At 49.5% G+C, this 25,976-nt stretch overlaps 1 protein-coding gene across 1 annotated transcript in view; it reads left to right on the top strand.

Moving 5' to 3' along the window:
- GRID1 (glutamate ionotropic receptor delta type subunit 1) overlaps window positions 1-25,976 on the top strand; it is a 701,878-nt gene that overhangs the window by 147,471 nt on the left and 528,431 nt on the right. Inside the window, exon 3 of the mRNA XM_045878237.3 lies at window positions 4,344-4,628. Within this exon, the coding sequence (XP_045734193.1) occupies window positions 4,344-4,628 (285 nt within the window). The remainder of the gene's footprint in view (window positions 1-4,343; window positions 4,629-25,976) is intronic.

Raw genomic sequence — 25,976 nt, 5'->3', positions numbered from 1 at the left:
AAGCCTGCATTGTTGCAATCAAGAGAGAGATCAGCTTTATGACCACATGATATTGGAGGCAAAGGATGATAACAAAGGCTCTTACCTTGCAGTGAGCCGCAGAAACACCTCAAAGCAGGAGAGGCAATAACACTGGTGGCTTTTGCATCCCTACTGCGTGCCAGACGGTCTGAAAGGTTCTTTACATACCAAGACCTTTCACGGAACGTGCATGACAGCTCTGGGAAGCGGGCACCATCGTCTTCATCTGACAGAGGCTCAGAGAGGGCCGGCACTTTGTCCAGGGTCCCACAGTGTGTATGTGGCAGGGCCCAAATTCAGACACCGGCCAGGGGTGTCTCTCTCTACAATACGGGTGTGGTTGTAGAATGTCCTATCCCAGGAATGAGCACACAACCTTGATTAAGCTAATAGCTGATTTGGCTTTGATCTGATGTATTTTGATCATATTATTTTTATGTTAGGAGCCTCTAAATAACCATCATTTCAACAGCGCCCCAATTAGCAGGCCATTCACAATGGATTGGAAATTGACTTGCCTCGGGCCTCTCCATTAGTGCCTGGGAGGGGCTTCCAGCCTTAATTATCCTCCCTGTTTCCGAGACTGGAGGCTTGAGGGGCTTGCGTGGTGCTGCAGGTGGCTGGCCGAGGGCCGGGGCAGCGGTGCCCACCTCTGCGGGGAGGGCGGTCATCGGCAGGGGTGAGGTCGCTCTCTGTCTTTACTATTTCTTGGGATCCTGGGTATGACTCGGGTGGGGGACCTTGAGGGGGCGATGGGTGTGCCCAAGGAGAGTGGTAGGAAACTGGCTTCTGTTTAACTTCTTTCCTGTGCACAGCGGGGCTTGGCATTTGCCATCCCTGCCCTAAGTTAGTGCTCCCAGAGCTCTGCTGGGGAGAGATTCTGATCCTCATTTAACAGGAAATGGAGGCTCAGCAAGGAGACTTGCCTGTAGCCACAGACTGCTGACCGGAGGAGCCCGAACCAGACCTGTGGTTAGATTCTAGGGCGTCTTCTGCTGCCCTGGGGAGCCCAGGCCCAGCCAAGAGGTTGGTGTCCCTGGCCGCCAGCAGGACCGGGCAAGGTGACCAGTAAGACAGTCATTCCCTGAGCATGCTCCTACTGCCTGGCCCCCGTGTCTTTGTCATACTGTACCCCTCTCTCAAGCTGGTCTAAGTCCTCTTTCTTCGAGGTCCTGATGTCACCCTTCTTTGAGCCCAAGGAGCTTCATCTCTCCTTCCTCATGGGCTGAATTATGGGGGTCTGTCTTCTGGGTGGATCCAAACTCCTCAAAGTTGGGGCTTGATATCCTCTTGCTCTTTGCCCCTCCCCCCCAGTCCACAGTGCAGGTGTTTGCACATAGTGAGGGGCTGGGTACTGAGTGTATGTACGAAACACGCAGGAGGGAAGGAACCAGTCTGCAGGGAGCAGTGGGATGCATGCCCAGGTGGGGAAACAGGCTCGGAGAGGTTCAGTGACTTCAGAACCAGGGTATATGGAGCGGGTGCAGGGTTTACCACCAGAAGTCAGGTGATGACCTGGGAGGGAGTGGGACGGGGTGGGTGACGGCTGCAATGAGCACTCTCATGAGTGTCCTCTGCTGGGTGTCTGGACAGGTTTACATCCCAACCATGTCCAGGTTATTTTGTGTGATTACTTCTTTGAGTTAGAAATTCGGTGTATTGGGATTGAAGAAAGTATGTGGATAAGAGAATAAAGAGAAATCCATTCAGCATCACAGCACCTTGGTTTTTTCTTGGCTTTTGGTGATTTCTCTTGCCTTTTCCACAGGCATGCTTTTTACCTCGTTGCAGTCCTGGGGAGCGTATAATTTCGTGCCCTGTGGTTGTCACTTAGCTGCTTCTCAGAAGTCTTTTTTAGACTGGGTGGTGTCTCGGTTCAGCCCCGCCCCTTAGCGCTTGTTTGGTCTCACAACCTGTTATCCGGAAAATGGACGCAGTCACACGTCTTCCACAGGTGTCGTGACAATAATGAGGTACATAAAGTGCTCAGCAGTATTTGGCACAGAGAGAATTCTCACAAAGTAGTCCTCTCCTCCTACATAGCTTCACAACTTACCCATTATTGGAAGATGATTTTCCTTTTCTAGAAGAGTTATCTGTTCATGACTCGAAATTTTGGCAAAATGTAGAAAAGACGGAAAATCAGTTCAGGCCTCTTCTAAAATGCAGTCACTTTTAGCATTTTGCAATATTCTCTTCTGTCTTTCATGCATGTTGTTTTATTTAATTGAGATGATAAAATACATACAATTTTGTATTATTTTCACATAACTATTTTATGACAAGCGCTTTCCCATGTTATTGTAGTATTTTCATAAGTAATTTTAAAGGCTACATATGCTTTCAACAAATGGAGCCTTTTTCATAGCCACTCACCTATTTGCATCTTTTAGATTGTGAGAGGTATTTTGAGAGTATGGATGAATATCCTCTGAATGTTTGGGGAGCTCAAGCCATTCCCATCCTTTGGATAGGTGCCTAGAGTAGAATTATTGACCAGAGGACATGAAAATCTTAAGGCTTACTGTGTTCTTGCACTGGTCTTTGCTGGGGAACGGCGTGTGTCTAGGGAAGGACGGTGAGCAGGACGGGCACTGCCCATGGCCTCCTGGAGTTTGTGGTCCAGTAGGAGAGACAGAGAGTTACACCAGCAATGCATCGTGCCGGGATGGGGGAAGCGCAGAGTGCAGGGGGAACTTGAGACAGGGGGTCCTCAGCCAGTCTGGGGATACGGAGTCTGAGTCTCGAGGAGTGAGTGTGAAGGTTCAAGAGGCAACAGAAAAGGTGGTGGGTGAAAGGTGGGTGGTTGGCCTGAGTGTAGTGGGCAGGGACATGGGAGGAGCGTGCTTCTGCAGGTATCAGGGAGTCTGCAAGACTGCCCTAAGGGGTTTGACTCTGTCCCCAAGGCCCTTGGGAGCCACTGAAGGGCTTAAACAGGAGCATGATACAACTGGATTTCTGTTTAGGAGAAAACTGCTGCATGAAGCCTGGATGGGAGGAGGGCAGAGCGTTTGCGGGGGGGGGGGGGGGTGCTGCGTGATTCCCGAGAGACTTCAGAGACTCTCATTTCACCACCCCTGCCCCTGCGTTGCGTGTGGGGGTTGAGGGTCCAGCAGGGAGAGCAGTGGGCATTTGAGGTGTCGTCCTCCCGATGCTCATGAGCGTGCACAGTGAGCGCCCTTGCAGAGGGAGCCGCCGGCCTTCGGTGTTTGGAAGTGCGCTCCTGGTCTCCTTCTCTCAGTCTGAGACATTACATAAACCCAAAGGCTGTCCACTGAAAGAACCGCATTGTCAAAGTTGTTCAAAAGTCTGCTGTCTGCAGCAGATGGCCTACTGACATTCACAGGCCGTGTTTTGAAATGCATCTGCTTTCCCACATTCCTCCGTCACATAAGCATTATTAATAAACGTTTGCTTCAGAACTGGTGCAGTGGGGTGCGGTGTCAGGAGGGCATCTTTCTATTAATTGGTCTGATGTCCCCCAAAGACGTAGGTGTGTGGCTTAAAGGGGTGCCCCTCGTGGGTCCTGGATGACTTCTAAAGATGAGCCGTGTGTCCTGGACCTGGCACCTCCCTCCCTCCCTCCAGGTCCTCCTTCACCTAGCTGCATCTTCCTTTGTGATTATCAACTGGCTTTTGAGTAATCCTGAAATTCTAGAAGCACCTGCTTCATCTGGGGTTTGACCCAGTGTTTTATGATATGAATCAAGTGGAATTGGCCAGAAGACCTGGGGTTTCTTTTTTCTTTTTTTTTGCCTGCAACCCGAGTCCTCTGGGGTAAGTGTTTCCCTGACTTTCTGATGTGATTCATTCCCTTCAGCCCCAATCAGTTCAGTTTAGCCAACAATCATAGAGCACATGGTATATTCACGGCCTGTGTCTTGGCCTTGGAGATACACAGATCAACAAAACGAGTTCTTGGCTCTTAAAGGGCTCACATCCCAGGTGGGAAACAGGATGGCTCATGGAGCAGCTCTGATGGGTGTCACAAGCAGATGTGGGTGGGATTCTTGTCCTGCCATCCCTCCTTGAGTAGCCTCAAGGCTACTCAAATGATTTTGCCTCCCCCCGGCCTCCGTTGACTCATCTGCTGAATGGGTGTAAGAACATGCAGCTGGCAGGGGCCCTGAAAGCCTCAGTGGGACTCTGCAGATGAGAGCCTCTGGCCTGGCCCGGGGTGGCTCTCAGTCTCGGGAGGGAGGCAAGCATCTCTCAGAGGCTCCCGGGCACGAGCTGCCAGGCCTGGGCCGAGTGGATCAAAGTCGGTGCAGCGTTGTCTCCAGGCTGACCTCTCCGTCTCTCTCTCTCTCCTCTCTTTCCAGCCTGTGACCTCATGACCCAGGGGATTTTGGCCTTGGTCACGTCCACTGGCTGTGCGTCTGCCAGTGCCCTGCAGTCTCTCACAGATGCGATGCACATCCCACACCTCTTTGTCCAGCGCAACCCAGGAGGGTCTCCGCGCACTGCCTGCCACCTGAACCCCAGCCCTGACGGTGAGGCCTACACGCTGGCCTCCAGACCGCCCGTGCGCCTCAACGACGTCATGCTCAGGCTGGTGACAGAGCTACGCTGGCAGAAGTTTGTCATGTTCTATGACAGCGAGTATGGTGAGTTGGGGGCAGGGGTTGCTCTGGGGCTCCCGAGAGGCACGCCAGGCGCTGGGAGACCCCCAAGCCAGGTCATTGCTGTGGCGGCTGAGGGCTTCAGGGTGGGCTGGGGGTACATGGCGGTTGGTGATCCGGATGGAGTGGGTCTCGGGGTTGGTAGGGCCCAACCTTGAGCTCTGCAAGGTGGGGGAGAGCTGCAGAAACCGATCTGTAGACAGGCACGAATGTTGCCTAGCAACAACACCTTATCATGACAGCTGAAGTTTGAATCATCTTAGAGTTTTCAATAAAATATTAATAAACTGTTGGCAGGGATCCGAAGGGCTGCACATAGGTAGCGATGGAGGCTGGTGGGCACGGTCCTCCCAGAAGACTCCTCTTCAAAGACTGTCCCTCACACTGGACAGCCACCTGCCCCTCCCAGCTCCCTGGTCTCCCCTCAGTGTCAGGGTCTCAGGCGGGGGCATAGGTCAGGGGCGGGGCACCCCAAGTCATGGGGCCAGGCTGGGATCATGTGGGTATGGCTGGACCTGGCTGTTTTGAAGACCTCCCAGATGAAAAAAATTAAAATTTGTTTGTTAAAAATGCACAAAAAATGGGCTTTGGAGGAATAGTTTCAGGTTTTCTTATGGCTACTCTGTAAAAACAGGCCTGTCCTAGTCCCAAGATGAAATGGTTTCCACATTTTGTGTTTTTTTAAAAAGGACTTTTAATTTTGAGATAACTGAGATTCCTATGCAGTTAAGAGAAATAATCCAGAGGGATCCCATGTGCCCTTCACCCAGGTTCCCCATGGGCAATGCATGGCATAACTCATATACGAGAAGTAGGATTTGATGTTGATGTGATCCACGGACCTTTTTCACACTTCTCCAGTTTATAGACACATGGGCGTGTGTATTCACATCTGTGCAGTTTTATCACGGGTAAATTCATGTGACTAGAGTCAGGATACAGGGTAGTGCCCTCACCATGATTGCTGTGTTACCTTTCATAGCCACCACCACTGATATTATGTGTCTTTAAAGGGTGGAGGGGGGCTGGTATAAGGGTCAGCAGCCCCATGGCTGGGGCCAGGATGGAGTGGGTGGGCCCTCGAAAGTCCTACTTCGTCTCTTGGTGAAATCATTCCTTTGCCAAGAAATGTAACTAAGAAGAGAAGCCAGCATATGTTTGCATTTGCCTAAATACTCTGCTTCTCTAAGACTGGAATATTGTCCTCAGCTCTTGAGCAAATATGCTGTTTGGAGTCTTCCAGGAGGAATTGGAAGAGCAAAGTCACTGTGCCGAAATGAAGATGAGGTGGTGATGGAGACAAGGGTGACCCGAGGCTCAGGGCACTTGAACTCGACGCTGGCCAGCACCTGGCCTCTCCCTCCCACCTGCATTCTATCCCTGGCCGTGGGGTGGGGGGGGGCGGGTTTAGGAGCCCATAGGGCATCTCTCAGGTGCTTGGCCTTTCCTGAGAACCCCTCATACTGATGTTTCAACCTGGGCATCCAGTGTGCTCTGTGGCTGACCTCTGGGGAGGGCTGGATGCTGTGGGGCAGGGTCCACAGGGACCCTGGCCCCCTTCTTCCGACATCTTTGCTCCCCTTACACTGTGGTCTATAGAAACTCTTCAAGCCTTGGTTCTCTCTAAGGCCTGGGAGGCAGCAACTTCAGTCACAGGAGGGCAGTTCGCAGCTCTGCAGCCTGTCCACCCTGCCTGGGCTCCTGTAATTCTTGCACCTGATGAATGACACCTGATGGCACTTGCTCAGACTATGTGTTTTTGTATTATTGTACCCCTTACCCTCAGTCAGCTCAAGGATCCAGACCCACGGAGAGGAGCCCTGATCCCTACCTGTCCCTACCTACCCTCTTTCCTTGGAGCAGGCCCCTTGGTTACATGCTCTTACAGACACATGTCTCCTGCTCTCAGCTTGTCCTGACAGACTCATGAGGGCTGATCGTTGATGAACGCTGCCTCTCACACCAGGCTGTAAGCTCCAGGAGAGCAGGTCAGTTGCTGTTCACTCCTGTGTCCCTGCTGCTTAGCACCATGCTTGGTGCAGAGCAGGGCCTAAGAAACTGTCACTGTGTGAATGAATCCACTTATTTATGAGGACATGGGGTTTTCAGACAATTTTCACATAAGACAAAGGAAGAATGGGAATAAAGACAAGGCACCGGATAGTCTGACCTCTGAGGTCGGGGAGGTGGGCTAGGGTGTTTCATTCTGCAGATATATTGCCCTGCCCCTCTCCTCTCCCCTCTGACCCAGAACCTGCAGTCAAACCAAAAGGTGTGCCCCTTTTCTGACATGGACGCTTTTGTTACCTTTGGTGGGGTTGAAGTTAGCTTGCTTTCTTTTTCTTTCTTTCTTTCTTTCTTTCTTCCTTTCTTCCTTCCTTCCTTCCTTCCTTCCTTTCTTTCTTTCTTTCTTTCTTTCTTTCTTTCTTTCTTTCTTTCTTTCTTTCTTTCTTTCTCTCTCTCTCTCTCTCTCTCTCTCTCTCTCTTCTTTCTTTCTTTCTTTCTTTCTTCTTTCAATATTTTACTTATTTGAGAGAGAGAGCACAAGAGAGTGAGCATGAGCAGGGGGAGGGGCAGAGGGAGAGTGAGAAGCAGGCTCCCCACTGAGCAGGGAGCAGGACAACAAGGGGCTCCATCCCAGAACCCCTGGAACATGACCTGAGCCGAAGGCTCATGCTTAACCAACTGAGCCACCCAGGCGCCCCTTGAAGTTAGTTTTCAACCAGACTGGACTTTATCAGTGACCCCATAAAGACACAGGGTGACCAGTAGCTTTCCCCCAGCGGACAAGTTGAGCCTCGAATGCTGTGTTGAGAAGGATGCTGAGGCTGTATGTGGCTCAGCAACAGAAAATGCCGTGATTGCTCCATGAGGTTTCCATGCTGCGGGGGAGGGACTCGTGGCAGCCTGCCGTGTTTGCTTATTCTGCTCTGGGTGCTGGGGGTGAATGGAACACCTCCGCAGGGCCACACATTTGATTGTCGCTGTCTTGAGTGCTGATTTGTTTGGCTTTTTAGGCTTTCTGGAGGTCAAAGCTCTTTCATTGGATTCTGTGCAGGACCTCCTACCTTTATGGGCCCTGGACATTAGTCCTCTGATTTGACAGCCTCTGAGACCAGGTTTGTGCCTCAAGATATTCTCTGTAGACTTTAACCACTTTGACTCCCACCGCTTGTCCTGGCTGTGCCCTTCGTGCACGTCTAGTCTCTGGCCTGTTTTCCCACCTGCCTTGTGTTAGGTGAGCCAAGGTGGTGGAAGCCCTTGTGCCATTTGCTGCGGCTCATGCAGCCACCAGAGTGCGGGGTGTGGGTGCCTTCTCTGCATGGCTGGCATTGGCCTGTCTGAGAGCATTGGGTGGACTCATGCTGCTGATTTGCCCAAGACAAATGGTGCCTCCAGAACACCTCAGGGCCCCTCTTCCACCCCACCACTGGAGCACTAGCTGCAGATGAGCCCAATTAAAAAGCAAATTGAGTGTAAAGACTGTTTTATTCCTTCCAAAGTCAAACAGAAGTGGTTTGGAGATATGATGACTTTTTTTTTGATGCTGATCTGATCTGCAAGTATCTTTACATATATTAAATGTATATTACATATACATTGAAGCCATTCAGTGACTCTCTGAGGTGGGATTATTGTTGGCATTTGACAGGTAAAGTACATGAGGCCCAGAGAGGTTCTTTTTGACCTGAATGCCCATGCACTTTGCCAAGGCACCATCCTATTTCTGTAATCTGGGGCTTGCTAGGCTCCAGCTTCCTTTTCCTGTCCCCAGCCAGGCAGAGTTGATGCCAAGAAGGAGGGAAGAGTGCTTTGGAATGGACTTGGCATTCCTAGGCTGGTGTGCTCAGGACTTCAGTGAATGTCACACGGGAAGTCCCACCCTTGCTGGCGGAGGCCTGATTCTTCCCCGTTGGCCCCTCAGCCTCCCTCTGAACCCAGGAATGACCTGCCTCAGGATCGGGAACCTGAGGATGGGGCATTGGAGTCAGGAGTCGAAGGTCAAAGGAGCCAAATCCCTGGGCCCTGAGACAGAACTTGGCAGAGGGGTGCGAGAGGAGTTTGCATGTATACAGTTTACAAAATGTAAGATGTGCCATTTGGTAAAATTCCATCAAAAATACTTGTATGCTTGTTGTGACAGCGAAAGGGAAAATAGAAGAGAAGCTGACATTTGGGAGAGAAAATCTGTAAAACGTTAAAATACCAAAAGTTTGGATCGAACAGAACAGAGAACTTTCTGACGCGCCACTTCAAATTCTGGGATATTCATTTGTGCGTTGGGGGAGGTGGGTGCCAGAAGCTGCAGCTGCAGTTTCTCTCTAGTGAATACACTGGGATGAGGGCGGCAGTTAGGAAGGAATCTTCGAAATCATTGACTCATTCATTCAACAAATATTCACTGAGTCCCCACCATGTAACGTACAAGGACGACGTTGCTGGGAGCTCATTATAGATGAAGAAACAGACAGGTAGAGGAAGTTGGCTAAGGCTGCCCAGGGCTGGGGTATGAAGTCGGGACCCCAGGGTCTTTCCTCCGTTGTATCCCCAAGGGGGCAGTGGTTTGCTCTTGGCTCCTGGGCCAGCCTGCAGGCCGGAGATGGGTCAGGATCTTATGAGTGGCTATCGTCTACATGTGCTGATTTTTAAATTATTAAAAATAATCAAAAGTTACACATGATAATGTAGATGTCAAGTTAAAAGAATGATAAGAGAATAAACTTCCATGAACCCATACCAGTGTAAAAAGATGCAAAGGAGCCCTGTGCCTGTCATTGCTCTCATGTCCTCCCTCACAGAGGGGACTTAACCACTGTCCTGACAGTGTGCGAACCCCATCCTTGCTTTTCTTGCTAGTTTGTCACACATGCATGGACCCTGCCAGACAGAGTGCCCAGTTTGGCCTGTTTGTGAACCTTAAATATATGGAGTCCCACTTCTGTACGCTTTTGTGACTGCTTTTTTTTCACTCAAAATTAGGTTTTTGAGATACATGCATCTGATTCAGGTGGGTGTTATCAATCATTTTTTATGGTTGCATAGCATCATCTCATTTATTATCCATTTTAGTGTTATGGACATTTGGGTTATTTCCAGGTTTTTGCTATTACAAATAATGCTCATTAGAACATTCTTATATTTGTCTTTTGATGTTTGTGTGCAAGAGGTTTTTTTTTTTAACTTATGAACATTTTAACGTATTTTTTAAAATTTCAAATGTTCTCAGTATTTCTTTGTTTCTTTTTTTGGGGGGGGTTTGTTTTGATCACCTGGTACTCATTGTGACAAGTGCACTCCTTAATCCCCATCACCTATTTCACCCATCCCCCCCCCTCCCCTCCAGTAACCAGCAGTTTGTTCTCTCTGGTTAAGAGTCTGTTTCTTGGGGCACCTGGGTGGCTGAGTTGTTTGAGCATCTGCCTTCAGCTCAGGTCATGATCCCGGGGTCCTGGGATCGAGCCCCGCATTGGGCTCCCTGTTCAGTGGGGAGCCTGCTTCTCCTTCTCCCTCTGCTTTTCTCCCCGCTCATGCTCTCTATCTCCCTCTTTCTCTAAAAGAAAAAAAAGTCTTGGCTTGTCTCTCTCTCTCCTTTTTTCCCCTTTGCTCATTTGTTTTGTTTCTTAAATTCCACATATGAGTGAAATCATATGGTATTTGTCTTTCTCTAACTGACTTGTTTTACTTTGCATTATACTCTGCAGCTCCGTCCATGTTGTTGCAAATGACAAGATTTCTTTCTTTCTGTGGCTGAGTAATATTCCATTATATATATATATACCACATCTTCTTTATCCACTCATCACTTGATGGATACTTGCACTGCTTCCATATCTTGGCTATTGTAAACAACCCTGCTCTAAACATAGGGGTGCATGTATCCCTTTGATTAGTGTTTTTATATTCTTTGGGTAAATAGTAGTGTGATTACTGGATCCAGGGTAGTTCTATTTTTTTTTTTTTAAAGATTTTATTTATTTATTTATTTTGAGAGAGAATGAGAGACAGAGAGCATGAGAGGGAGGAGGGTCAGAGGGAGAAGCAGACTCCCTGCCGAGCAGGGAGCCCGATGCGGGACTCGATCCCGGGACTCCAGGATCATGACCTGAGCTGAAGGCAGTCGCTTAACCAACTGAGCCACCCAGGCGCCCTCTATTTTTTTTTTTAAAGTGGGCTTCATGCCCAATGTGGAGCCCAGTGTGGGGCTTCAACTCACGACTGTGAGATTAAGACCCAAGATGAGATCAGGAGTCAGAAGCCCAACTGACTGAGGCACCCAGGCGTCCTATGGTAGTTCTATTTTTAATTTTTTGAGGAACCTCTGTCCTGCTTTCCACAGTGACTACACTAATTTATGTGTGCAAGAGTTTTATGAGGTTCTATCCTGAGGAGCAGAATTGCTGGAGTATTTGGTCTAGGCATGTTTCATTTTATTAGGTTATTCCAAATTCTTTTCCAGAACATTTCTACCTGTTTGCAACAGAGTTCTCAAAGCTCCCCAACCTCACTAACACCTGGTAGTCTTTTCACTTTTAAGATTTTCATGTGAAATCGTATCTTACTGTGATTTAAATTTAAATTTTCTTGATAGCAGATAAAGTTGAGCACCTTTTCATATCTTTATGGACTGTTTTTGTTTTCTATGAAATGCCTATTTATCATTTTAAATTTTTTTTTTAATCATTTTAAATTTTTGCCCATTTCAAAAAATTAAGCCTTTTCTAAGTGTGGCTGATAACTTCTTTCAGTCTGTCTTAATGCACAGAAGTTCTATATTGTATTGTTGTCAGATTTAATCATCTTTTATATGGTTAGCTCTTTTTCATCTCATTTAAGAAGTCCTTCCCCACCCAAACGTCATATTCTCTGGCCAAAACTTCACTCTCTGCACTGAGGGCAGATGTTCCCTCCTGGCCAGGTGTCCACAGTTAGGTCCCAGCACTGAGCACGCACAGCTCCTCTTGATAGACCATCTCTCTCCCTGAAGCTGTGGCCTGACTTCCTCGCTCAGAGCCAATCTTGTTCTTGGTGGTGATCACATAGCTTGTGGCAAGGTGGTTAGGGAAAGCTTCCTGGCAGAGGTGACAAGGACCTACGTTAAGTACTATTAGGAGTTAGGTAAGCAAAGGACAAGGAGGGGAGGAGGGTAGGAAGAGTGTCCCTGGCAGAGAGAAGAGCATGCTGGAAGGCCTGGGGGCAGTGGAGAAGGGAAAGATCGTATGGCTCGGTTGTGGGCAGTGGCCAGGGGTGAGGCTGGACTATAGGCCCAGCAGGCCTGAGAGGCTCACGGAGGAGCTTAGAACCCTCAGGATCCCTGGGAGCTGTACCTTGCCCTCAGGTCCTATTTTTTATGCCCATTCAGAGACCTGTGGACAGACAGAGGACATGGGGGTCTTCATCTCCAGATGGCCCTGGTCCTCTAGCTGCCAGTGGCTGCTTACGAAAGGAAAGGAGGTAACACACGGAGAGGAGCTGTGATCTGACTGAGGACAGACCCCAGGCCTGGAGTCCAAGCCAAAGGCAGAGCCTGAATTTCCCAGGTGCCTCAGGTGTCAGTGAGGAACAGCTCATGCCTTTCCAGCCCTCATTCTGGGCTAAGCATGATGCGGGTACGTCAGGAGAAACAGCTCATGGTGGCTCTTCCCCGCGGGTTTGTGCTATTCCTGTTTTACAGGTCAGGAAACAGGCTCAGAGATGTAAAGAGGCTTCCTCTGGGTCATGTGGCCGAGGAATGGTGGGCCGGCCAGGTCTGAGTCCCAAAGCCCGGATCACAGCTCTGCTCATGCACAGCCTCTGGGTCCCCATGGCGACCACTGCAGGTAGACTCTCTTCTTAGGGCACAAAGATTTATTGTAGCATTGTTGGTAGCAGCAGAAATGGCCAGCAACCCAAATGTCCATCCTCAGCCAATTGGTTAATATATGAAGATATATATACGTAATTTACAACCGGTTTTTTATGTACCCAGGGATAGTAGTTCCAACACTTGGCACTGTTCGTTGGCGATAGCAAAGCGAGAACCGGGATGTGGCGTGTTGCTGTGTGTCAAGGCAAGCGTGTGTGTGTGTGTGTGTGTGTGTGTGTGTGTATTTGAGTCAGTGTAAGGAAATGCTGTTTTAGGGAGAGAAACACAATGACTTGGGACAGGCATGGGAGATACATTTTTTCACTGCATTTTTAAGAAATACATTTTGAGTTTCATATCAAGTGCAAAAAAGAAGCAAATACAAAAAGAAAGCGTGGGTTGCTCCCCCTCTCCCTCCTTCTTACTGCCCATGGTGACTTCTCGGAGCTTCGGCTCCTTCACCGCTGGAACCAAGTTGGGAATTCGTAAGCTATACTGAGCACTCAGCAGAGTTCCTGGCACACAGCCAGCGGTCTGCATGATCCTTACAATCCCTGTATGGGAACCAGCAGTGGCGGTTGTCGGCATTCCTCCTGCATAGGACTGGGTGTGGGTACACAGGAGGTTCAGCTGTTTGCCCCTCTACTCTGGCTCGGCATGACCTTGAGTGTATAGTGCTTCGGAGCCTGGACTCGGGGGCAGTCTGCCTGGGTTGGATCCTGGCTGTGCCTCTGTAGCTGTGTGATACTGGGCATATCACTCAGCCTTGTTGTACGATCGTCTCTTCATTTGTCAAGTGGGGATCAAATAATGATCCCTGCCTGATAGGGTCAATGTGTGGATTCAATTAGTTGGTGCCTGCTAAGTGCTCGGTCAGACTTCATTCCTCAGGAGCTCTGACCAGTGCTGGCCCCATTGCTGCTTATTGTCTCTTGGCTTCTGACATTTGGGTTGTGTTCTTGTTAGGTGGGGAGACAGAGAGACTTTGGGGGTCAGCTGTCTCGCCTGCAGGGAACACTCACTTTGTGGTCCCAGGTGGCCCTGGTGAGCCATCACACCTTCTCAGCCGGACAGCCTGACTGGTTCTCATAGCAGACCTCCGTCAGCCGTTGGGCCTTACCCCCGAGTCTTCCTGAGGTGAAGCTCCCCAGAAGAAAGCATCATTTGGACCAAATGCTATTTTAATGCTCCGTGCCAACAACGTCTTCCTTCTGGCCCCTGGCAAAGCAGGCCAGACGACTGAACTGCAGTGGTGAGGAACTCATTAATAACACGCATCGTATCATTATGGTATTAGTTTAAATTGAAGTAATAAATGCTTTTTCTAGATGAAATGAGTAAGTGAGTTTAATTGCTAGGAAACCTACCAGGAAGTTCGACAATAACTTTACCAGGACGAGTGTTTTGGGTTTTGTTCTTCCATCTAATTACAAAGCAACTGTACTTCAGGGCATGTTAATTGTAGCATTCCTTAGAAGATTAAAGTTCATTAACTCTGAAGTTCCCTCAGCCCTCTGCCAGATTCTAGAGTGCGTCTGGGGACAGGAGGAGATGCCTGATATAGGCCTGGATAAGGGACAGGAAGGCAAGGCTGTGCTGGCCCCCACATATTCCCCCTTGTGCAACGGGGCCCGTAGGAGTGGCCACGGCAAGGACTCAGCAGACCTTCTGTGCTTTCCTCTCCCATGCATGCGACGGTGGCCCCTTGGAAGACAGATAGGGCCCCATTTCGATCCCTTTCCTGTTGACCCTGTGTTCTCTGCTTTCTCTGATCCGTTGGCCCCAGCACAGAAGAGGGAATAGGTTTTGTTGTTAAATACCAGGATTTCAGGAAAAGCACCACGTGACGTGGTCCCAACATCTGGGAAGACCGTTGGCTCAGATTGGATCCCTCCCCCGTTTCCTTAGTGAAATGAGATCCTGTGTCCTCTTCTTGGTCTCAACCAAACCATCTCCTACCCTTCTGTCAGGGAGGGCATGCCTGTTTCCTACTAGGAGCCAGCCATGTCAAGAGAGTGCCCTCACTTTTTGGTAATGAACTATGTTGAGGTATAACTGGCAGGCAATAAAATACACTCCTTCGCTGTGTGCTATTTGATGGGTTTGACAAATGTTATGCACCAGAGTAACAATCAGCCTGATGAAGGTGCAGAAGGCTGCCAGGGAAAAGCAGTGTCGGTTTTGAAGAGAGAGAATTGTAGGTCGCCTGCCCCTGGCCCCAGTCACTGCAGCCCTGGTTGGGTGGCCACGGGCCCTGTGCCTGGGACCTGTGTGCAGCATCCCTCTAACTGCCTTCCTGTTCCTTGAGAGGGTTCTCAGGGACCTGGAGGGTCAGGGTGACTGGCCAGGAGAGAAGGAGCAGGACAGGGAGGTGTGGATGGCAGGGGCAGGGCAGGGGGAGGCAGGGAAGCCCTTTGGCAGCCGTGGCTGGCACTCGGGCCGAAGCCATCTCCAGCCAGGATGAGAGCCCTGACCATCTGCTTGCTGGCCAGAGAAGGCTTCTCATCCCTTGCTAAACAATGGCCAGCACCTCCTTGAGAAGTGGCATTGGGGTGATTATGAACGCTGATCTGGCTGGGTGGAGGCCATAGCAGGATTCGTGGGAGGAAGGCCTGTGGGTCTTGCTTGGCTTGTGTCCAGACAGGATCTCTGAAACAGCCTTCAGAACAGCCTTCCCCTTGGCAGTCTCAGGAGGCAGGAAGGTGCTGGGGGCACCCTAAGGTGTTTCCCTGTGAAGTGTCCTGTGGGAACCTCAGATGTGAACCCAAAGGTCCACTGGAGCCACCATTTTGTACCGGAATAACAGCCACCGTCCTTGCGTGGCCTTCGTGCCCTGCCCCCTGTCATGGCCACTGGCTCCCCACGCCCATCCATTCCCCTCCAGTTCCTTGCTGCTATGCGAACGTGCCAGGCGTGGTCTGGCCTCAGAACCTCTGTGCTGGCTGTTCCCTCTGTGGGGACACTCCTCCCACAGACAAGTTAGGTGTCTGCAGGCTTCTTCCTCACCTTCAGGGCCTGGCTTCAACCCCATCTGCCTTCCCTCCCCAACTCATTTGAAAATGGCACTCCATTTCCTCTTGGCACCCCTTTCTCCCTTCCTGCCTTATTTCTTTTCATTAAATTCACTGCCACTTACTTATTTTTTGATGCTTGTCTTTCCCCAACTCGAATATGAGTTCCACACAGGCAGGGATTTTGTCTGTTCTGTTGACTGATGCTGATTACCCAGCATTTAGAATGGCACCTGCAACATAGTAGGTGTTCAATAAATATTCAGTGAGTGAGGGAATGAAAGAAGCTGTATTTTGGGGCATTTCATTGCCCCTTTATTCTTCCAGGAAGCATTTGTTTCTTGGAGGTTTTTTTTTTTTTTTTAAGATTTTATTTATTTATTCATGAGAGAGAGAGAGAGAGAGAGGCAGAGGGAGAAGCAGGCTCCCAAGGAGCCAGGAGCCCGATGGGGGACTCAATCCCAGGACCCTGAGATCATGACCTGAGCCGGAGGCAGACGCTTAACCATCTGAGCCACCCAGGCGCTCTCTTCGAGTTTTTTTTTTAAGTATCATTGACTCACAACATTATATTCGTTTCAGATATGCGATAGAGTGATTGGACAGATTGGGTGATTGGACAACTCTCCATGTTATGCTGTGCTTGCCACAGTGTAGCTCCCATCTGTCACCGTACGACACCATAATTACAATACTACCGACTGGATTCCCTGTGCTGTACCTTTCATCCTTGTCACTTATTCACTCCATAACTGGAAGCCTGTATAAGATTTCTAGTTACCACAGTGATCAACATTTCTATGGAGTCCAAAGATGTATATCGTCAAAGACCCACCCTCCTCCACTCCCAGCAGTGAACCTGTGTGTGCAGCCCCCCGAGTTTCTGCCTACATTTTCCTCCTTGGCAAGTGCGTAGGGAGAGCCTATGTATCCAGGGGCTGGGGCCTGATGAGAGTTCAGACAGGCTCAGTTCACGCAAAAGTTCTCCCCGCAGTTTCCCAGGAGGAGTGAATGTTCATATCATGGTGAAGGTGGGAGTGGCTGCCGTTGTTTTGGGGGTGAGCCTGCTGGAGGACTTGGCTGTCCTTCCTGCCTCAGCCTTCTTCTGACTTATCTCTGGGCACACTGACAAATCTTTTGCATCTTTAGTTGTCTCCCTTTGGTAGTGGGGATAATAAAGATGCCTACCTCAGAGGGTGCTGGGGAGGTTGAAATGAAATGCTGGGTCTGAAGGATCGAGCTCCATGTGGCCTCAGGCCACTTCTCACTTTTCCTGCTCCTCCCCGATACCCAGGACAGAGCAGACCTCTGACTGAGTCTAGTGCTGAACAAGGTTCCCTGGAGGGGGGGTGGTGGTGGTGGTAGAGTTCCATTTACAGCTAGGAGTGAGGAGGGAGTGAGGAAATTCCAGGGAGGGGAAACCTGTGTGCAGAACATCAGGGTGTGAAGCAGCATGGCATGCTCAAGAGGAGGAGGGTCTGGGGGGCCAGCAGTGTATGCCACTGAGTGCTGGGAAGTGAGGCGTCAGTGGGAAGGGCGGGTGGGGGCTGTGACATGCAGACTCAGCTGGCCTGGCCAGGGGCGATTCACTGTGTCTGCGGTTGGCTTTCCCTCCTTCTGATGCGAGATGTGTGCTGGGACATGGAGGCTTGGCCTCCTGGGGGAACTCGCTCATCCGGTGGCCATGCTCGAGAATGGAGGCCTGACCTCTCTGGTTGCCTCACCCTGGAGCATGAAGATGACATTGCATGAAATTGTATTGTGTGGCCAGTTCTTCATTGTGACAAGAAGCCTGGGCGTTTTGAGTTTGGTGGCAGCCGCCCGCCCCGTGTTTCCCACTGGAGGCTTGGGAGTGGTGACAAGGCCACGCAGAACCAGAAGCTAAGGGTCACATGCGACACGCCACTTAGCCTGTGGGTAGCAGTATGTCTCCTCTCCAGGCTTCTGTTTATCCAATTCCTTGCTGGAAGTTAGCCTCCAAGTGGCCTGACAGGGTGCCTGTGAGGGCCTCCCTGCATTCTCCGCCCCCCTTCCCCATGTGGGCCTGCATGCCGTCATTTGATTTTTGGTGTAATTGTTTGGGGTTGCCTCGTCTGCCCATTTGCTTATTTGTTTGTTTATTTCCTGCTCACATCTGGAGTGGGTTTGCAGAGGCTTCTAATGAGACTCCCAGATGCTGAGGTTGAGAAAGTGGCAGTTAGAAAATCAAGGCAAGGCCACCGCGGCTGTGCCAGCAGGGAAGGTGGCAGGGACCACCGTGATCACATTCCCCTGGCAGCCAGGAGGGGAGGAAGCCCCAGCTTGCACGATCCCCGAGTCCTAGGGAAGAAAGAAGCAGGGCGGCGGGCTCCTCAGAGGGACCAGGCTTCTGCGGACCTGCAGAGAGTTCCCCCAGAGGAACCTGATCTGTGCCATCGAGACCCAGGACCCGGGAACAGACGCCTATTCTGGCGTCTTGGTTGCCCGGAGCAGGGCCTCCTGTATCCAGTCGGTCTGGCACGGTTGGACAGATGCCCATTGAATTCCAGGTGCTGTGTGAGGCCCTGGGGATCTGGAGGTGAGCGAGGCAGGTGTGGCCTTCGCCCCCTTGGCCTTGAGCAGGGACAAGGCTGCTGATGGAGGCCGAGGTATGAGGGCCATTTGCATTTCAGGGAGTGAGGTCTGCCTGAGCCAGGTGGGGGGGGTGCTGTGGAGTCGAGTTGAGTCCGGGTGGAGTGAGCAGGGGTGAGGGTGGGTGGGCAGGTGTGGGACCTGGGCTGAGAGGAAGCAGAGGTGTTCTGGGCTGACCTAAGTTACACCTGGCTGGAGCCTCGTCTCTGGGATCAGGGACTGCGACACAGAGGGCCCAGCCAGGTGGTGGAGGGACTGCGAATCCCAAGGGCAGTGAGGAAACACGGAAGGGCAGACCACTCTGTTTTCTTCTCTTTGCGATCTTTTTCTTTGACATTATTTTTTCTTATGTAAGTAACACATGAAATGAGTGTGTTCTTGTTGAAAAAATGTGAGCGACATACGCAGCAAGGGGAAAACTTCTCCCTCCTCCCCCTGTCCCACCTCCCCACCCTCTCCCACCTCCCCACGCTCTCCCACCTCCCCGCCCTCCTCCCTAGAGGTAAGGAGAGGACTTTCCTGGCCACGTGACACGGATGTGCAGACATTCACATTCACGTACATGGTTCTTTTCAAAAGCAGAAGCAGGATCATGCTTCCTGTATTGTTTTGGGCCAAGCTTTCTACTTGGGGTGCTCTGGAGCTTTCCCCCCATGCCGCCCCCCTTGGTTCTCCCTCGCTCTCTTCACCTGCTGCACAGCGTCCCGTGGGGTGGACAGTGGGCTTTATTGATCCGTTTCCTCGTTTAGGTGATTTCTCGAGACTGTGCACTTACACGTGGCACTGTGTGGAGCCTCCAGCTTAGTGCACGTGTCTGTGTATTTCTGTGGGATGGATTGCTAGAAAGCAGAGCTGCTGAGTTCCAGGGGACTCTGTGCTTTCCAATTAGGAAGCGGACTCTGTGCTTTCCAATTAGGAAGCGAGAAGGATAGTGCTGAGGTGCCAGGTACCAAAATAAGGCAGGCAGGAAGAGAAATGTTTTGGAGGAGAACAGACCTTGTTCTGGTCCCTGGTTTTTTGATGGCTGGGAGGAAGATAAATTCTTGGCTGCCATGTTGCTGAGGAGAAATGTGATTAGGCAGAAATTCAGGGACAAAATCCAAAGTCAGAGAACCAGAGGAACTGAAGCAGGGGCCCTCGGGGGTCCGCCGCAGCTCTTGTGAGAAATGATTTGGGAATGGAGTCAGCTGCAGCCTGGTGGGGGGCGGGCCCTGTGCTGTGTCCTGCTCTGAAGGGATTACCCTTGCCTTACTGGTGAGTTCTGGCTGACATGAGCTCAAAGAGGAGGGACCCCAGGCTCTTGGGATGAAGAGCGAGCGGGCTGGGGGCAGGAATGATGTGAGCTGAGGGGTCTGGCCCCCTCTGAGTGGCCCCGGGACAAGGGCCTTTGGTCAGGAGAGGCAGTCCAGGAATCAGGAGCTGTCCAACTGTCAGAGCTGGTCTGGGCTAGAAGGGGCTGCTCTCCTCCCCTGGGGTCCCCTGGGGCCACTGTGGCAGGAAGGGTCCTTGTTCCTAGTCCAGCTCGGATGGGGGCAAGAGTCTTTGGGTGACAAGTCATTATTAATCAAGGTGTCCTCCCACCCCGCCCCCTGCCCCTAGGTCTCTGCTTCATCTCTCAACACTGAGAACTTCCTACTTTGCTTTTTTTTTTATTGTGGTGAAACACATGTAATATAAAAGTTACATTGTAGCCATTTTTAAAAATTTTTATTTATTTATTTGACAGAGCAAGAGGAGTGGTAGGCAGAGGGAGAGGGAGAAGCAGACTCCCCACCAAGTGGGGAGCCCGATGTGGGGCTTGATTTCAGGACCCTGGGATCATGACATGAGCCAAAGGCAGATGCTTAACTGACTGAGCCACCCAGGCATCCCTACACTGTAGCCATTTTCAAGCATGTAGTTCAGTGGCATTTAGTACATTCCCAACGTTGGGCAGCCATCACCACCTTCCATCTCTACAACTCTTTTCATCTTGTAAAACTGAAACTCTGTCCCCAGTGAACACTAACTCCCTGCTCCCCCTGCCCCCAGCCCCTGGCCACCATCCCTGTCTGTCTTTGTGACCTTGATTGCTCTAGGGACCTCACACAGGTGGGATCAACAGTATTTATCGTCCTGGGGTTGCCTTATTTTATAGCACAGTGTCCTCAGACTTCCTCTGTGTCATAGCGTGTGCCAGGGTTTCCTTTCTTTTTAAGGCTGAATAAGGTTCCATTGTGTGTATAAACCACCTTTTGTTTGTCTCTTCACCTGTCAGTGGACATTTGGATTGTTTCTACCTTTGTCCATGTTTCTTTCTGAGGGTATTGAAGAAAAAAGAGGTCTCTTGGAAGCCTGTGTGTGTGTGTGTGTGTGTGTGTGCATTTGCATGTTATACCTTTTGGAAGACTTCCATTCATCCCTCACTCTGCCACCAGAGTCACTAAGTTCACCACTCTCTGCCTAGAACCAGACAGTGGCACCCCCCTCTCCTCAAGGGTCAAGTTCAGATCCCTTCAGGAGGCCCCTGGGGCCTTCAAGGTCTGTCCCTCACCTCCTTCCTCCAGCCTCTTCTCTCGTCATTCCCTCAAGACTCCTCGTGTCCTGGTTACACAGGACATACTAGGTGGGGTGCAGTCAGGGAGACACAGCCCCCTCAACATCCTTCAGAGGATGGTATTTAACATGGGGAACTACCTGACTGGCGTTGGCAGGGGTGAAGTGGAAACATCCCAGACTAACAACTCTAGGAAGGTACCAGGACGCCCAGGGCTAAGGGACAAATGGGAGAGATGGTCCTGGAGCCAGGACTGCCCAGTGGGATGGGGACTTACCCTGGGGGAGCCGGGAGCATGGAGGAGGCACTGAGCTAATGCTTATTGTATGAAATGGGTTAGATGTAACAGAAATAAAAGGACCAGAGATCTGGAGACCTGGAGGCACGTGTGCTCACACACAGGGACACACACGTGCACGTACATGAGCACACATTGCACGTGCATGCATCTCAGGTGCCTGTGGTAATTAGAGTCAGAGGCACAGGTGAATCTCGCTAACAGTCACTGAGAAAGATCAATTAATTGCCTCCTTCCATATCGGCACAGGGTCTCACTGGGGGGCACAGGGCAGCTCAAGGTCAGATTCTCCCTGTGAACTTCCGGTTGTCCTGGTTTGCTCGCGAAGGGAGATCAAAGTGCATATAAGGGGCCATATGGACCTGCAGGACAGGGCTGGTGTGCCAGGGGTAGCCTAGTACCGGAATGGGGACTGCAGGAGAAGCCTTCCTGCTGCCGGGTCCACTTTGGACCTCTTTGGAACTGCAGTGGACTGCCACTGTGGTCAGAGACCCTGGCCACAAAGCCAGGCTGTGGCCGTGGACACTGACATAGCAAGGCTTCTTGGACCCCCACATGTGTTGTGGGGACAGGGGCAGTGAGGGGAGGAGGTAGGTGTGGTGCCCTGAAACCTGTGTGCATGGACTTACAAGAACCACTGGGCCACCTCTTGCCAGTGACAGCGCTTTGGTAGCACCAGTTGGCCACGTGTGAGTGTTTACACCATGGAAATCAGCAAGTGCTACACACATCAGGGCTTTTTATTCTGGAAAGCCAATGTAGTCCCACACCACATGTCCCACTCCCCAGTATTTATTATATGCTTGGGGGTGAGGACAAGATGATGATACAGAGGATTATGAAGGGCCAAGTTGATGCTGATGGGAGGATGGGTAACATGGGGCCTGAATCACGAGAAGGCTTCCTGTGGGACCCTTGCCTGACCCTGACAGTCAGGGAGGATTTGGGTAGATGGAGACAAGGGTGCTCCAGGAGGGGAATGGTCTGAATATAAACAAGCATCAACTGTCTGAGTCTGGGAGTTGTGGGAGATAAAGTTAGGTAAGCTTGCAGGTAAAAAATGAAGGGCCTGGAAAGCTAGAAGTTTGGTCTTTATCCTGTAGGGCAGGGGTTCTTATTGGTTCATTAGCTCATGTCTGGAGACAGTTTGGGTGGTTATAACAGGAGTGGGGAGGAGTGCTAGTGGGTAGGGGCCAAGGATACTGCTAAACATCCAGTGCTGCTCTTCCCAGGATAGTGTATAGAGTCATAATTTTAGTGCAGTGTGTGTGTGTGTGTATGTGTGTGAGAGAGAGAGAGAGAGAGAGAGAGAGAAGGACAGGAGTTAGAAGCAGATTGGTTAAGGTGGGCGGAGTAGGAGGGGGCCATAAGATGCTCCCTGAGGGTCTGACTGCGAGCTTGGAAGGGCAGTGGCTCACTCGTGCCAAAGGGGGGAGAGAGAGAGAGAGAGAGAGAGAGAGAGAGAGAGAGAGAGAAAGAGAATTCAGCGTCCAGCCTGCTGAGGTCCCAAGTGGGGTGCTGCTCTTGTCCCCGTGAGTTCCCTTTTCTCTCCCTCCCCACAGCTGAGGTCTGGCACAGCTCTCTGGGGCCTGGAAGGTGACATCAGCTGCAAGCTCTCCCCTCACCCCGAGCACCAAAGCACGAGCTCTCAGTGGCTCCTAAAAGTAAATAGGTTTCTCTGGTAATGAGAATATGTATTTTCTGATTTTTGTAAAGGTGTAAACAACACTTATGTGTATAAAGTAAAAACGAAATTTCTCTTTCCAATGCCCTCCCATGGTACTCAATTCCCTTCCTGCCCTGGGGGCACCGCCAGTATTTTCTCGAGGTATCTGAGTGCGACAGCCCCAGCTTCCTCTGTCTTGTGTGTGTGTTGGGAGGACAGGGGCCACACAGGTTCCCTCTAACATTCACTTTGTCACATATATCATGTTGAGTGTGTATGTGTCACTCATCAGTGCTCTTTGAGGATCCGTCCTCCTATGGCCTGCAGAGGATGGGCAGGGCAGGGCAGGGCAAAAGTCTGGAGACCCTAGTTTACACCCAGACCTGCCATCACCAACCAGTGGGCTGTGGGCAGATCTCTTCTTCTGAGACTCATTTCCCTGGCACTAGTAGGACTGGGGGTGCTTCCTGGGGCTCTGACATCTCTACTTGTATGTCTTCTGTAGCAGTCACAAAGGAGAAGCTCTTAGAAATGGGTGGTGGGCACTTCTGGAATTAATTCTCCCATGAAGCTGCCATATGGAAATGAACCAGTAATGGCCAATTCCTGGTGCAAATCAGCTCCGGGTTCAGCTCAGCCTGAGCAGACGGGATGCTTCCCGCAGTATAAATACCTCGCCCAGAACTAGGGCAGCCCCAAGAGTGGCCCCAGTGCTTCTCAGCACCTGTGCAGCTGCCAAGAACATCACCTGTTCTGCCTGGGGCTCCCCCATCCTCTGGCTGCTCCCAGGGTTCTCACATTTCCTGGCCTGGTTCAGTGCTGGGCTCCTGGGATATATTCATTAAATCTCACAAAACCCTGGGAGGATAGTATAATTAGCAGCATTGGATGGCAGTTCAGCACTCAGGGCTCTGATGCACACTGAGTCTTCTCTTTGTAGCTAAAGCGAACTTGGGTAAGGTAGTCAATCTATGTCTCAGATTTGGCCAGTGATAAAATTGAGCCTCAGGATGGTTAAGTAACTTGTCTGAGGGCATAGATCCAGATCATATTTTTCCTACTACAACCCACATGGATCTGTGTTCTCGGAGGATTTGTTAGTTGAAGGTTCAAATGCTAAGGTAAGTTGAAAGGGGCCTGGAGATGCCATTTCTTGGTTATCCTCTGGGATGCCCATCAAGCCCATCGGTGTCATGGAAAAGCTGTCTCTGGGTTTCTGGTTGTACCTCTAAAGTTAATCCACAGGAACAGGTGGTTCTGCTTGGGAGTTAGTCTCTGCACCCTGTGAATGAATCGATCACATCTGCTGGACTTTTGTGGCTGTGTCAATTTCTGCATCTGTGGCTGTGGGGTACTTCTGTGCCCTTAGGTGTTGCCCAAGATGGTGATGGGGATGACTGCTTGTGATAGGAAGGGAAGAAGCACATATTGAACACGTACTGTGCTAGTATTGGGTTTAAAATTTGGTCTTGGGTTTGAAATCTGATCTCAGTGAATTATCATAACAGCTTTGAAAGGTAGGTACATTTGCCCCCTTTTCCAGATGAGAAAACTGAGGTTCAGACAGTTATTTAACTAGACTAAGGTCATGCAACCAGAAAGTCACAAAAACTGATAGCTATGAGGCTTCAAGTTCCTTTGCCTCTTAGAAAGGTAGAAAGGTCTCAAATCAATTACCTCACCTTCCACCTAAGAAGCTAGAAATTAGAAGAGCAAATGAAATTTGAAGTAGAAGGAAAAAAAATAATGATTAGAGTGGAAAGGAAAGATATAGAAAACTGAGAAACCATAGAGAAAAATAAATGAAACCAAATGCTGGTTCTTTGTGAAGATAAAATGGATAAACTAGACTGATTGATCAGGAAAATAAAAAAAGAAAGAAAACACAAATTACCAACATCAAAGAATGAGAAAGGTGACATTACTACAGATTCTACAGGCATTAAAAGAATAATAAGGGAATATTGTGAAAAACTTTATGCCAACAGATTTGACAAACAAGTTGAAATGAACAAATTTCTTTTTTTTTTTTTTAAGATTTTATTTATTTATTTGACAGAGAGACACAGTGAGAGAGGGAACACAAGCAGGGGGAGTGGGAGAGGGAGAAGCAGGCTTCCCATGGAGCAGGGAGCCCGATGCGGGGCTCGATCCCAGGACCCTGGGATCATGACCTGAGCCGAAGGCAGACGCTTAATGACTGAGCCACCCAGGTGCCCCGAACAAATTTCTTGAAAGACACAAACTACTAAAGCACCTGAAAGAATAGGAAATGTGAACAGCCCTATAGCTGATAAAGAAATCGCAGATGTAGTTAAAAAACCTCAGAGAAGGAAAACTCTAGACCAAGTTGGCTTCACTGTTGAATTCTGCTATATATTTGAGGAATAAATATTACTAATTTTATATGGTCTTACAGAAAATTGAAGAGAAGGGAATTCTTCCCAATTCCTGCTGTGAGACCAGTATTATCCTGATACTTAAAACTGACAACATTACAAAAAAACTAAACCAATATCCTTCATAAACACAGACCTGTAAAAAACCTCAACAGAATATTATCAACAGTATATAAAAGGGATGATGTGTTATGACCAAGTGGGGCTTACTTAGCCAGTGATGCAAGCTTGCTTTAGCACTCAAAATTCAATTGATGTGATTCCCCATGACTAAAGACTTTAAAAGAAAAACAGTATGATTATGTTTTTGAAAAAAAGTGTTTGACAACATCCAACATCTTGTTCTATTAAAACCCTCAGCAAACTAGGGATATAAGGGAACTTCTCTTCCCTATAAAAGGCATTTATGAACAACCTCCAACTAACATTATACTTAATGGTGAAAGACTGAATACTTTCTCCTTAAGATCAGGAACAAGACAGAGATATTCACTCTCACCACATCTATTCAACATTATACCTGAGGTTTTAGCCAGTGCAATTAGGCAAAAAAACCAAACCAAAACAAAACAAAACAAAATACCATCTAGATTAGGAAGGAAAAACTAAAACTTTTTATTTACTCATGACATGATCCCCTATGTGCAAAATTCAATGTGATCTATAAAAAGCTACTAGAATTAACAAGTGAGTTTAGCAACATTGTGATGTAAAAAAATCAATAAACAAAAATCAATTGTATCTATATACTAGCAATGGATAATTACAGTCAAAATAAAAACCATACTATTTATTATAATAGCATAAAAAATGTGAAATCTTTAGGGATCAATCTGACAAAAATCAGCAAGACCTGTACACTGAGAACTATGTAACGTTACTGAAAGCAATTAAAGAGGACCTAAATAAATGGAGAGATACATTATGTTTATGGATTGGAAGTCTCATTAGTATTAAAATATCAGTTCTT

This window comes from Mirounga angustirostris, unplaced genomic scaffold (assembly GCF_029215605.1).
Source record: "Mirounga angustirostris isolate CCGP_5_RB_7025 unplaced genomic scaffold, mMirAng1.0.hap1 SCAF_6, whole genome shotgun sequence".
Lineage (NCBI taxonomy): Eukaryota > Metazoa > Chordata > Mammalia > Carnivora > Phocidae > Mirounga > Mirounga angustirostris.
Note: the sequence above shows the minus strand (reverse complement) of the source record. Positions and strands in the feature narration are given on the sequence as shown.